The sequence below is a fragment of the Humulus lupulus genome, chromosome 2 (assembly GCF_963169125.1).
Source record: "Humulus lupulus chromosome 2, drHumLupu1.1, whole genome shotgun sequence".
Lineage (NCBI taxonomy): Eukaryota > Viridiplantae > Streptophyta > Magnoliopsida > Rosales > Cannabaceae > Humulus > Humulus lupulus.
In genome coordinates, this window is record NC_084794.1 from 122,721,879 (window position 1) to 122,736,420 (window position 14,542).

The window sequence follows — 14,542 nt, forward strand, 5'->3', positions numbered from 1 at the left end:
CTTAGGGCCGGTCCAGCATTAATGCCTTAGAGCCATTCAACGCTGATATCGATTAGATCTAATCTTCATTCGGCCCTGCGTTCATGATGCTTATGCTGTTTCTGACTCTTAGGTCAATGTCCCTGACTAGTCAGTGTCATATACAAGTAAACAAAATTTACTAGCATTTAATATGAAATCCATGTCCACATTTATCAATCAACATGCCTCAACAACAATCATGCATGTCACATACACAGGGTGCAATTTTCTTACCTCAGATTCGAGCTAGAATGAATAAAAGAACGACCCTTGAGAACGATATGACTTTTAGTCCTTTAGCGGTCACCTAGTCATAACCAAATATGGGACACCATCAATAAAATGAATAATAAAATATTCCCGGACCAAAACCTAGCCTCCGGGACATCGAATCCCATTAAACCGGGTAGTAGGATCGATCTCGAGGCCTAAGGTTTGAATCCCTAAGTCAAAAACACACTTTTGTCCAAGATGTCCCTCAAGCGTCGCAGCCCTTCCCAAAAACAGAGGCAACTCGCCTCAAGCAAGCGCCGCAGCCCTTAGGCCTCTTTAGCACCACCTTCTTCTTCGAGCTAGGGCCACGGCGCACAAGAACAGGGCCGCGGCCCCCAACCCAGAACCATCCTCAAACACGTTTTTCAACATCCCAAACCTCCCAAAAACATTCCTAAACACTTCCAAATCATCAAATCAAAGTTTCCAAGCTTCCCAATGATCCAAAACCATCAAATCCTAAGGCTCGAACAAACCAAAAGCTCAACAATTCACAAAATCCAATTCTAAGTTTAGAAACTCTAAAAACTCAAAACTTAAACTTAGATTACCTTTGATTGGGTTGTTTCTCGTCAAATCCTTCGGTCAAGAAGCTTCTGATCTTTCCTAGGACCACTATGCCTCGATCCTCGCTTGATTCTGACTCCTAGAACTCGAGATTTCTTCGAAAATACTTCGAATGGTAAAACGAACTATTTGGGAGAAAACGAGAGGTTTTCTAATGTACATTCTATCTGACAAGCTACTTCAAGCTTAAGTAACCTCAAATAAAACCTAGTGCTTGGGGTCCCGAAAACACCCCCGGGGATATTATAGCTAAAACTTCCAGAATTTCCTCCTGATCCCAATAACTCCCAATTAATCATCAAATAACATTGTCATAACTCAATATCCCAATAATATACCCCTGTTATGAAAAAACCGCTAATCCATAATATAAGATCGTCTCATGCTGAATAGCTCGAATATATCTCCATAATAATGAGATCTCATTCACAAATTGCAATATGCGCCCAAATACACAAATATACCATTAACGGGCCAAATTACCAGAATATCATAATATTCAAATGCGGACCCACATGCATGCATATAACATCATATTATAATATAATTCACATAAACATGCACATATTCATTTAATGGCATAATTAAACAGTTATGACCCTCCCAGCCTGATTAGTGGTGAAAAATGCACATTTGTTGATTTTAATTGTCAAAATAAATTAAGTTTTAATTAATATTTTCATAGAATTAATATGATTTATTTTATAAATGAAAATATTTGATTAGAATTTAATTTATTGTTGTTTTGTAGGAATTAAAGTGCATTTTGGCATAGAGAAAAAGAAAGAAGAAATAAATAAATAAAACTGAAGAAATGATGAAAAGTTGGTATTTTTGTAACTTGAGGCCCAAACGAAAGCCCAGGCCCGCTGGCCTTTTTCTCCAACTTCAGCGCCATGTGGCGCCTTGTCCTCACGCCACGTGTCCCAGCATCACTCCTGCCAGCCAGTCCACATGCGCCACGTAGCAATGCCCATCGATTCAACTTCTTTCAGCAAGACCAGGCCAACGTGACCATCAACCCTGCATTGACCCACATATATGCATATTATGTACAACGTGACCATCCATCCCAGCGGCCCAAACAAAGCCCAGCACCATGCATCAATTCTCCAACAGCCTCTCACGCCCAAACCCCAAAATGAAGGCCCAATTCACCCCAGCCAGCCACCTACGTGTCGCACTCCCATTGGCTGGAAATTGGTCAATGGACCAGCTGCCACCAGTCACTTTCAACCCATATTTTGTGGGTATTGGGCCTTGCAAAATTACTATTTTGAGCTTTAAAGCTCATCTTTTTTGGTGTTTTTGAAAAAGGGCATTTGACCATACACCAAAATAGCTAGGGTAATATTAATAATAAGATTTGATTTTTTTAAAATCATATTTTATTATTAATATTTCAGATTTATTTTGTAAACCCCATTTTGTTGTTTAATTTCTTTTTTAGTCATTTTCTCCATCTATAAATAGGGACACTTTCTTCACATTTTCTATGTAATATTTAGGTAGCAAAACTCTACCAAATTTTAGTTTCATCTCTCATATTTTCTCTCTAGAATTTTATGAGAATGTCTAGCATGATAAGCTAACCTTCTTGGGAAGGTTAGGATGATCCTATATGCACTATGACTTTGTTTGGTATTTTTGATTCACCATGTACTTAAAGTTTATATATTTGAGTGATTTATTTTCTTTCATCTCTATTTCTCCATCTTGTTATCTATATTTATGTTTACTAATAGTATATAGATTTTGTCAAGCACTTTCTATGTATTATCAAATTAGTGAAAATAATATAGATAATATCTTTATCGTTTTCTCCATTTCATCCATATATATTTACTTTTGCTAAAATCTATATAGAATTAGTCATGCTTTTTCTATGTATTTTATAAATGGTAAAAGTAGTATTTGTGTTAGGTTTTATGTCAAATCTTTTATTGCATTATTGCCAATGGTATAATGTCATTTTTAGATTTCTCATAAGATTTATCTCATCTTTCCATGGTAAAGAATAATAATCACTTGAGTACATTTTTGTAAAATATATTTGTGCATCAATGTTAAATCTTCCAAATGAATAGTTGGGATGTGAACTATCCATTTGTGTAATTTTTGTGAATCAAATATCCAAATAAATAAGTATGCATATTGGTGATTCTTGATCCTTCCTACTTGTTACCTATTGTTACATCACACTTTAATCTATCTTTATTTCTAATCTTTAAATCTAAAAAAAAAAACAACAAAAATATCACTTGTTCCATTTTCTTCATATTATTTATCTCTAATATTTATTTATTGATTAACTTGTTTCTTTACCTCCTTGTGGAATCGACCGCCCATCTATGCTACGACTACCGCTAAGTGGAAGTCATGTTTGGGCGTTAAACATGGCCTACTAATCCAGCCATTAAACTGCATTAGGAATTTCGGGGCATTACAGAGCTCATAATTCATCAGTCTGTTCAATCACTTTGAGCTTAGAGCTCATCAATCTGTTCAATCACCTTGAGCTTAGAGCCCATCAATCTGTTCAATCACTTTGAGCTCAGAGCTCATTAATCTGTTCAATCACTTTGAGCTCAGAGTTCATCAATCTTATTCAATCATTCTAAGCTCAAAGCTCATCAATTTAAACAAGTTATGTCGAACTCTGCTCTACAAATAAGCTCCTGCTAGCTCTTCTCTTTGATGAGTTTATTATGGGCTCTACTCTTCCATGAGCTCATTCTGAGCTCTACTCTTTGATGCGCTCATTTAGAGCTTTGCTCTTCGATGCACTCATTTGGAGCTCTGCTCTGCAATGAGCTCATTTGGAGCTCTTCTTTTTTCAATCCAACTCTTCTCAAGCTATTAAATAAAACAATGCATTTTACTTAATTTATATCACGTAATTTATTGAGAAAACCATTCCCCTACTATTGCCCTTTGCCTTTATCCATTTGCATTATTCAACAATGGATAAAGGCAATTTTTATTCTGCTTGATTTGTTATGCTCAATACTTTGCCCCAAGCCGAACACATGCTTAGGTTCCTGCCAAGCATTTATTACCGGTCCCATTTTTTAAATTCCAAGTCAGTCACGCGGGAAAAAGTTTATCTCTCTTATAACTGCCTTGACTTTTAATCTTCTACTCCTTTTCTGAAAAATCATTCCCCTACAATATATATTCTAGGCAAATGTGTTCTAAAACAATTTTAGATGTTAAAATAATTATGAAGGATTTCATTTAGAAATGGATTGGAAGAGATAAAAGATACATGTATATAGAATCACCCTATTAAAAAAGATAAAGTGTGTAATTATAAGTAAATTCATTTAGAAATGGATTGGAAGAGATAAAAGATACATGTATATAGAATCACCATATTAAAAAAGATAAAATGTGTAATTATAAATAAATTAATTTTTTAAATATAAGATGTGATCAATTTAATTTGAGTTGTGTATATAATTTTATAATGTGTTAATATAGCTCTCTTATATTATATTTGTTAGGAAAAATAGTTTTGCCTCAATGGAAATAGGTAAGAAGATTACAACTCTAGGCAATATATTATAAATAAATATAGATTGATTAAATAATGTTATAACTCTATAACTGAAAGTACAAATAAACAAAAAGAAGAAGAAGAAGAATAGAATAGTGAAAAATACAACTCTAAGCAAAAGATTACAAGTAAATGTGTTTGAAACAAAAGAGAAGATTACAACTCTAAACAAAAGTTACAAGTAAATAAAACAAGAGAATAAGAAGAAAAGCAATAGAATAAAATGTAAGAACAGAAACACAAGTAAACTCTCACTTACACAACTTAAGTGAAGAGGGATAGGGATCACCAACTTGAACAAAGTTTAAAATCTTTGTCCAAAAGTTTATTTCCCCCTAACTCAAGCACTAAGAGATATCTCTCAGATTAAAGGAAATGCTTTATGGAATTATCAAACCTCAATGTGTTTCTAGCCAAGTGTTCTAATTGATAGAAATGTTGTGTCTTTCAAGTGAGCTATATGCTCCTATTTATGGAGTTTAGAGATACCATTTGAATTTCAAATTCTACCAACCTCCATGACTGTTACCAATGTTTAATTGGATTAATATGGAATTAAAAATGAGATTTGAGAGTTATTTGAGTTTTTTGAGCCGTTCAACAAAGATTGAAAAAACTAAAAAAATTGTCAGTTTTGGCCTGTGGCCGTGGGCAGAGACATTAGTGGCCGCAGCCACTACTCTCTATCCCACAGGCTGCGGCTACTGACCATTTTTGGCACAAAATTTTGTGTTATTTTTCCAAACGGTTCCAAACTCTCCCAAATGATTTTGTAACCCTCAAAACATATTATTGGAGTTAAAATCATTTCTCTAACCGCCATTTCTCAAATGACTTTATGAAATTCATCTCAATATTGTATAACACCAAATTTACACAATAAATGGTAATATTTGGAAGTTACAAATTTGTAACACCAAATATGTTACATTATTTGGATATATCTCATATAACTAAATATTGTAACTCTCTATTATATGTTACAATATGTGACACTTTGTGACATTTATTTAATCTAAAACATTATATTATAATATAATATAATTACATTATATTATAAAATAATATAACAATATTAAATGAAAAAGCTTTTCGTGGAAATTGTATTCAGGTTACAGTAAGCTAAGAATGTTTAAATAGATTTATTATTGTTAAGTTAATGACTTCTATGGTGAATAATAGCAATTGAAGAGCTATATCTTGGATATAAGATGTTTTTCTTTTCTTTCTTATTTGACACAAAATTAAACGAAGTCCGAGTTTTATGGACTTTTCAATAACAAATTTTTAAGAATAAATAAATAAACAATTTTAATACATGCACTCTTAATTTGTATATTTAAATTACACACATGGTATATATTATGTAGTCGTCACTTAAAATTATCTAAAATTACTTATCTATGTGTGTAATTGTAATTTGAGAGTAAAAATTGATAGTGCATCTAAAAAGTTCTACAAACACACCATAAAACTGAAGCCAGACAAAAAAAAAACAAGAAAAAACAAAGGAAGGAAACAAACAACAATCGGCCAAAACAGAGAAATCATCTGTAAACCAGTTCAACATCGTCCTTAAAGACCTCTTTATCAACATGTCCAAGATCAATGGTTCCTGAGATTCTCTTCCGCATACTCCACTTAGCCAGATTATGAGCTCCAAAGTTCCATTTGCGGTCAGTTTTTTCCAAGACTCAATTGTGGAGAAGACGAGCCTATGCAAGAAACATCTCTTTGAGATTGGCCAAGGAAGCATTGACATCAGTAGGATTGTCCCCTGTATAAGCCTTTACTACCTCCAAGCAGTCTGACTGGAAAATGACCATTCCCAATATTTTTGGATAGCCAAATCAGCTTCTTTGTTGATCACCAAGGCTTCTCCCACTGCAGGATTGGTCCTGGGGAATCCATTCTGTGAAGGCACACACAACTTTGACTTCATGATTCCTTGCAACTATCGCTATCATTGATCCATTAGTTCTAGTTGCCACGTCTGAATTGATAATGATCCAACCATTAAGAGGAGGGTACCATTCTTGTGTGCCTAACGTCCAACCTACCTCCCGAAAGGAACTCACATGCTCATCATAACGCTTCCTAATCAAGGAGCCTAACGGATGGACGTCAGTTGGAGTTCTGTCAAAGAGAATCGCATTCCTTTCCTTCCATATGGTGTCTATAATGACAGAGGCTCCAATCAAGAATTCCTGGAATGGAAGGGTGTCTGGTCTGGTGTTCTTCCTTAAAGAAAGTTAGCCAATCTTCCCATCCATTGAATCATAGAGATTGAGATCGAATACCCCATAAAGTAGAGAACCAAATTGTTGCCGCCCAAGGACATTTCCAACAAAGGTGCATTGAATCTTCCACTGCCCCATCACAAAGAAGACAATTTTGGCTCTCTTCCGATTGGAGGAAAGGAAGCCGAGCTTTAGTCTTCAAATTGTTTGATATGATATTCCACCAGAAGTATTTGAACCTGTTGTGAAGCCTAGATCCCCAAATAAGTTTCCAAGCCTTGTCATTGTGTTGGATAACATCATGAAGGCCCTGAGCTACTCGGCATGCCGATTTCACAGAAAATAAACCTGTTTTTTCCAAGTTCCATATCCATGAATCAGGTTAAGGAGATTGAGGCAGCACAATGTTGACAATCCGATTCACATCTTCTCCCGAAAACCACTCCCTTAGCTTGGGAATATTCCAGTTAGAGTTAGTTATAAAATAACCAAACTAACTCCATCCATCGCATTCCGCTCGGGGATAGGTTTAGGGCAACTACCTAGAACCCAGTTGTCAAACCAAATCGAAGTTGACCTCCCATTCTCAATTTTCCTACACATCCCTTTCACCACATTCTCTCCAGCCTTCAAGATACTCATCCAAATCAGAGAGTCTTGTTTGTTAATCTGCAGATCCACAAAACTCCTGCCTTTGACATACTTGGCCTCTACCAAAGTGTTCCAGAGGCCACACTGATCAATAACCACAGACCAAGCTCTCTTAGCTGTAAAAGCTCTATTTAAGACAACGGTACTTCTAAATCCAAGCCCCCATGCAAGCTTTGGTTTACAAAGAGAGCGCCAGTTAGTGAGATGCATTTTCTTTTGACCTCGAGTACTTCCTCACCAAAAATCTCTGAGAGCACCGTCAATTTTAGCAGCCACAGAAGAAGGGATGACGTCCCCAGCTGCTGCAACGGAAGCTAAAGACGAGCAAACCGATTGGACTACTTGCTACTTCACCCAAAAGTGTCATCTTGCACTCGTAGAAAATAGCCTATAAATATTCTAATCACATTCTCAACTATACAAACTGAACCACTTACAATTTACTCATATCTTTATATATATTATAATATATAAATATAAATGTATCTTGATGGAAAATTGTTGTTTCTTTTATTATTTTCTAACTTTTGTTTTAAAGTAATTTAAATAAAGTAAATAAATTTTAAAAAATAATAATAAAATCATCTGAATAAGGTAAAAAAATTAAAAACTAATAAATAAATCATAAGAATTTCTCATCAAATATTTTAAAGTTTCATATTAAAGTATGCAAATTATTCTATCAGTATGTTTTCAAAATTATAATCGAAAAAATATTTATGTTTTTAAATTTATTTTATTATCTCTTTTATTAATTCTTTATTTTATTATTTAACATATTTTGTTAGACATAAATATATATGTGATAATGAGATAAGACATAAATATATATATATATATATATTCTTATTTTGTCATTTAGTTTTTTTATAACAAATTACTTATTTTAATTGCTCTAGCCATAATTAATTAAATAATATATATTTACATATAATTTTGTGTTTGCTTTAAAAAAATTTAAATTAAATAAGTAAAATATTGATCAAATAAACTTTTTAAATTCATAGTTTTAATTTATAATTTTTTCAATATTTTATTATATTGAAATTCATAAGTATTTTTTCTAAAAAAAATTAGAATGAAAAAGTATTTAATTTTAAAACTATAATTATATCTTTATATATATAAAAATTGTGTATCTAACACATTGGTTTAACGATTTTTGTATTTTTTTTTAAATAAAAATTATCATATTTTTTATTATTTTTAATAATAAACAATATTTTAGTTAAAAAAAAATTTAAAATATGTTTGTTTCATTCTTTTATAATAGATGAGATAATTTATTTATTTAAAATTTATATAACAACTACAAAGCATAATAAAAATAAATTAATAAATTTTCTAAATAAAATTAATCAAACGGTGGCACCTTATTTTTACTAAAAACTATAAAGTCTGTGATTAAGGCAGAGGTTCACAACACAAGTTACAAGACTAGATATTCATAAAATATTTAAGTTTCAATTTTAAGAAACTTGGTTCTCAAATTGATAACCATGTCAAAAGGAGCAAATTTGAATACAATTAACAAATGATGATATCAATTTGTAAATCGTGAAAAACATCATTTCAATGCAAGAGTAAAAAAAGTAAGCAACCCCTTAAATTTGTATCAAGACTAGATTTGATAATTAGATTGGATTATGTTGACAATAACACTGAGTTATGGTAGTGATGAGACTAAACTAAGAGAAAATTTGGTCAAGAGAAATAACGTTCTTTTTATACAAGTACTACCCTCATTGAAGCCTAAAGAAGGCTATCAGATGATCATAAACAACTTTCTTAGCATTTTGGCCCATTACATAATCAGCATGAGCATAATCTTCTCTGTACTGAACCACAAGCTTATCGCGTTCATGATCTCTGAGACTGTCCAACAGAAGTCTTACATCTCTGGTATCAGAGAGAGCATCTCTCCCTCCATAGCTGACAAAGAGAGGAAGGTTATTTGGAATGCTGGTCCTGTAGACTGGTGGATTAGGCTGCCCATAGTGTTTCCAGTTCTCATCTTCGGTTCCATAGTTAAACATCGTGATCGTTCCATCTCTTATCACTATTTCAAGGTCCACACCAAACGAATTAGTTTCTTCATCAGTTCCTAAACAGCCTTTTTTGGCTTTCTAAGATTAACGCGAGTTGTTCCTAATACTTGTCTGATTGTTGCTTATTTTTTATGTTTAGACATGTTTACTATGGTTGGTCTTGGTTTAATCTAAATTTAAGATGGTCTAGCACTCATGGTTCAAAAATCATGAAGTGGAACTGCTTACTCTGAGCCAGATGGATCATGTTTTTGGTTGCTGTTGACTGAGGCTCGTGGTCTAGAAAAATATCTACTATGGAAGAATTCAGGCAGCAATTTACTCCTGTAGGGCAAAGACTCTAATGTCAGAGTTGGACAACAAATTTTCCTCTTCATAACTAACAAGAAGATTGGGACGAACTTTACTACCTGTGAACGAGGTCAACAAGTCGGTGCAGTCAATGCCTGGTTTCTTGCAGATATCTCTAAGAAGTTTCATTACAGCCTCCCTACTCCCATTGATCCAGGGAGGAGACAGAAACAATTGGAAACGGAGTTCAATCAAAATTGACCATTATATTGTGGATTTGAACCCAACATCAAACACTCACACGCATTAATGCACGCAACTACTTAAGCTAGATTTGAGTGGCTTTTGCAATGTATCAAATAAACATTAGGTGATAAAATATCACTAGATGACATTTCAAAAGGAGACTTGTATAGAAGCACAAGCAAGTTTCTTAAAGTATAAACAAGCATTAACATTTCTATACTAAAAAGTATGAACAGAAGTGAGGTGGAAAATTCAAGGTTTAAAAGCTCTCTTACCCTCTTGGAACAAATTCGTGAATGCCTAACCAGTACAGCGTCTGTTTCAAGATGATAATACAAGTAGTCAAGAAGTTACTCTTTTGGATAACTGAAACAATTTAAAGAGTCAGTTATTGTTTAACCTCGGCAATAAAGTTCTCGGCAGCATTTCTTGCAAGGGGTGAGGTCAACTGACCCACATAAGCAATTGGGCTAAGAAGAGCTGCTGATCTCAACATATTTAATAGCTGTTCTTTGGAAAAAGAAGCCAAAGCCATCAAAGTTCCCTACACAAAGAAATTCCAGAGTTGGATGTTTTACCTATTGTTTGAAGCAAATTAATCCCAACAAAAACAGATTATAACAAATCACCAGTGAATGCCCAACATAGTGCAGCTTCTGTCCTGTTTGATCATGCACATAATGGAGTGTAGCTGGGAGATCATAAGCCACCAATTCATCCCATGACCAATTCCAATAAGACTATAATAATAAATAAAAACTTATCAACATTGAAAAGTAGGGACCAAAAGGGCAACAAGAATTCAGGATGGTTAATAAGATGTCGAGAAAGAAAATAAACCCCATCTTCAGGAGTGAGCGATGCATGGCCGCGGCTGTATTTTGTTCCACGAGTATTCGCTATCCATACATCAAATCCATTATCTGCCAAGAGAAATGCCAACGACTGGTGTGGAGGGAGTAGCAGCCATGTTACTCCATCCTACGTATGTAAGAACAATTCCAGAAAGTATTGAATTTCATACTAATAACATTTGATCAAAAGATGTATGATTAGCTTTAAATTAAAGAAAATACCAACCATCAGAACACCATGTTGCAGAAGAACAGGTATACTGTTTTCTGCTTTGCCCTCTGGCAGTACCCCTGGAATTCTCTGAATGCTAAGAATGTACCCATCTTGAGTGGTCACCTAGAATAAATCAAGAAAAGAAAGTCAACATAATCTGATACTGTGCAGAATTAATTGAAGGGCAATAAGTTGAGATATAGAACCGTGTGTTCTTGACAAACATATCCTTGTTTCTCCACCATAGAAGAACAAATGCCATCATCCCCAGAAGGTTTCAAAGCAGAAAAACGGCGACCCGGGCCATGGACTGGAGCTAGCTTTGTTCTGGATCCTCTTGCAACTTCTGACACAGCAAACAGGAAAACTAGAATGATTGAGGTTAAAACATTGGCCATCATAATATGTTTTAAAATGGCTTTCTAGGATTGGTGTCTCGGTACAGCCAACTTTAATCAAGGTTCTGTCATTTAATACCAAGAAAAATAAAAAATAAACAGATAAAAACAAAAATGGGTACTCACATGAGGACTTAGGGGCTGATTATCATAGACCCTTTTCCCGTCAACAATCAAATTGTACAAGCGGTTTAACTTTAAACTAGGGCATCTAGTGGGACACACCTTGTCCCTAAGGCAATACAAACCAAGTAAAATTGAAAAAATCTCTCTATATTGAACACTTTGAATATGTTTCTGCCATGGATCCATAATTCAAGCAAATAAACTCATTCACTTGGTATAGAGCGTCAAAAAGCCATTGTGGTGGCAAATTTTTACATGTTCATTTTAACGAAACTACTTTGACTGGTTCCCATTCCACTTCTTCTTTTAGACATTTTAGGTTACGGGCAAGAAAATGAACTGAGACAGAAATCTGTATCATTTCTAATGTAAAGTTTTGTATGAGAAAAAACTTAATAATATAAACGAAGTCTCCAATTGGATAGATTATTGAAGAGGTTGCAAGCCTGACCAACCCAATGAATGTGTGAATGATAAAGTCAAATATTTTTACAATCAAATGGAAATCCAGTGCCTCATGGGCAACTTTCTATCCCCCAAAATTGTATTTACAGTCACAAAAGAGTGAAAAACGTAAATTCATGAAAAAGCAACTCTAAGAGAGCTCAAAACTGAGGGTTTATATCCTCCTTTCCCAAAACAGATAACAGTACTAATAGACTATCTCAAACGGGCTGTAGTGTAGATAGTATTTTTTTCCTTTAACCAATCTATATGATGTAATTCCTTTCATTCTATATGTTAATTTAATAAGAGGAAGGGGTTCCTCCAGAACTGCAAGAGATAGGAACATCTTTCATATTTTCAGGTACTTTGGTTGCAGTTTCTGCAGCTCTAGATCTGGCCGACGGTTTTTTAAGGAATGTTGGGAGCTGGAGCTGCAATGCTCTCGGATTTACCCGTCCAAGAAACTGCCATCTCCTAGGTTTTAGTTGCCCTAGCATTTTCATCTGCTCTTTTCTGAATTTTCTATTCGCATACCATCTTCCACCTCGCCAACCCAAGCCATACCTGCAAGTGAGAATGCCAGTGAGATAATCCTTGCTTGTTTTAGTTACATGCATAATGAGGTTGACTTTTCGGCCTGCGATAAGAGCATATTCTAAACAATCTATACAATGGAAAAAAAAAAGTATTAAGCCCCTCTTATGGAACTCAAATTACATAAGATTGTTTTAACATTGCAATATGATGAGGTTAGCTATATCCCAAAACCATGAGTAGTTTCAACTTTATCTATAAGAAAATGTGAAGTAAAAACATATGCAGAAGAAACAAGTTACAGGAACAAACCCAATAATTAAAGTGGTTCCAGCAGTGGCTACACAAGAAGGTGTGCTAAAACCTCTGGAATCAACAATCTTCCTAATCTCTGAATGTCCACTAAGATGACTGTTTTTCATCTGTCATACACATGTAATAACACAGCAAGATCCAAGTATATAACAGCATTAAAAGAAGAGGGCAATAAAACATATTTAAAAAATGCAACTCAGAAATAAGCCAAAGAAACAAAGAAATGAGTTTCAGCCTTACAGGCTGCAGACAAAAATACATAACTGAGGAATGTTCACACAAAGCCTGTTTTCTTACTTAAAACAAAAAATTGTGTACAAATACTATAACATGGTACAGTACAATGTTTGGATTATGAAGAGTGGCCGGTTTTCTTGTGATGTTTTGTGTTTTATTGTATTTTGTCTTTCTATGTAAGTTGGTGCTTCAGTTTGTATCATTCTTTTCATCAATAATACAGTGTTTAATTCAAAAAAGAAAATGTTTGGCTATAAACTAAAAGTATTCCAATCGGGCACACACTCAAAAAAAAAAAAAAACAAACAAATAGAAGTTCTTTTTTTGCTTTCCTTACGTGATGGGGTTGTTCAAAATGTAACTTTAAGGCTTTCCGTATTAAATGTAAGAAAAATACACCATACCAAAATTTCAACCAACAGCAGAAGTAACAATTAAAGAAAGGTCTAATATTTTGCTTACAGCTTTCTCGATTGATTCAAGCCTTTGATCAACTTTTGAATCGTGTAGGTGGCGTAAAGAATACCCTGCACCCCATCAAAAAGCATTTAACAAATGAAAAATTTCAGCTGTAACACTTAGTGAAGAACGACCGCAGTTAAATAAAAAACCTTCACCTCAGTGCATAATGCTCAAGTAAATATATTTCCAACATACTTGAAATTTCTAAATACGGCTCGAGAACCTCCCTGAATTCACATAAAATTGAAAGATTTTCAACATTTCTCCCATCCCATCCCCTTAAAAAAAAAATTCCTTATAAATTGTGAAAATTCAGTAAGACCCTTTATGTCATAAACCTTTAAAAACCAACTATAACTGATAATTGAAAAGGAGATCACAGTACTAATACACGGGAAACATACCAAACCACGCTGTGGCTACTGATGCTATAGAGGTGCCAACTGTAAACACCACCCTATGCCTTTCAAATATATCCTGTAATAAATATAATAAAAACCCTATAAATCGCTGAATAAAATCAATGAAAGAAAGCACTGTACATATATAAGCGAGGTTGATGAGAGAAAGAAGGTACTTTGGTTGAGAAAAATGTATCCTGAATAGCCGCCCATGAATTGAAAGCTTTCTTCCTCAACTGGGCAACGGCGGCGGAGCCTGAAACCGAAGTACGTGAAGCTCGAAATCGGTTCATGGTGGATCCTACTGAGAACCCAGTCGAGTTGGTCAGAAAGGGATCATCGGGAATCTCTCCAATTGAGGAGAGCAGACTCCAAGAGACTAACCAGAAATTTCCGTCGAGGAAAAAGAACCACAAACATCTCCATTTTGTATTTGTTTAAGAAAATTACACCTATATGGCATTTTTTTTTTTTTGTTGGAGTTTTTTTTTCATATATTTTTATACCATATTTTATTTTTATGCAGTTTTAGTAAAGAATTTTGATATGTTTTGATGTTATTTTATAATTTTAATTTATTTGTAATATTTTTTTTATCATTTATATTTTATAAAACTTTTTTTTACATTATTTTTTGAAGAAAAAAAAAGTGAGGCAT

General features: G+C 34.0%; 1 protein-coding gene across 2 annotated transcripts; it reads right to left on the reverse strand.

Annotated features, from left to right (window-relative positions):
- Nucleotides 1–8,920: 8,920 nt before the first annotated feature.
- On the reverse strand, nt 8,921–14,339 carry LOC133818448 (triacylglycerol lipase 2-like). Of its 2 annotated transcripts, XM_062251334.1 has the most exons (13): nt 14,061–14,339; nt 13,888–13,960; nt 13,484–13,548; nt 12,782–12,891; nt 12,388–12,499; nt 10,977–11,087; nt 10,737–10,877; nt 10,526–10,636; nt 10,297–10,440; nt 10,172–10,212; nt 9,770–9,849; nt 9,588–9,683; nt 8,921–9,370 (listed from the first exon to the last, which is right to left on the reverse strand). In XM_062251334.1, exons 1-13 carry the CDS (start codon nt 14,175–14,177, stop codon nt 9,054–9,056), a joined length of 1,518 nt encoding a protein of 505 aa, XP_062107318.1. In that variant the 5' UTR covers nt 14,178–14,339; the 3' UTR covers nt 8,921–9,053. The 2 variants fall into 2 exon arrangements, with proteins under 2 accessions (XP_062107318.1, XP_062107317.1); XM_062251333.1 differs by lacking the exons at nt 12,388–12,499; nt 12,782–12,891; nt 13,484–13,548; nt 13,888–13,960; nt 14,061–14,339 and adding an exon at nt 11,171–11,535.
- Nucleotides 14,340–14,542: the final 203 nt, after the last annotated feature.

Bases quoted from the DNA above. Each gene is read 5' to 3' on its own strand.
- LOC133818448 (XM_062251334.1), bottom strand. From the start codon at position 14,177: ATGAACCGATTTCGAGCTTCACGTACTTCGGTTTCAGGCTCCGCCGCC. The intron at 13,961-14,060 runs GTACCTTCTTTC...TATTTATTACAG, and splicing joins ATACATTTTTCTCAACCAAA to GATATATTTGAAAGGCATAG. The intron at 9,684-9,769 runs GTAGTAAAGTTC...TTTGCCCTACAG, and splicing joins CTTGTTGACCTCGTTCACAG to GAGTAAATTGCTGCCTGAAT.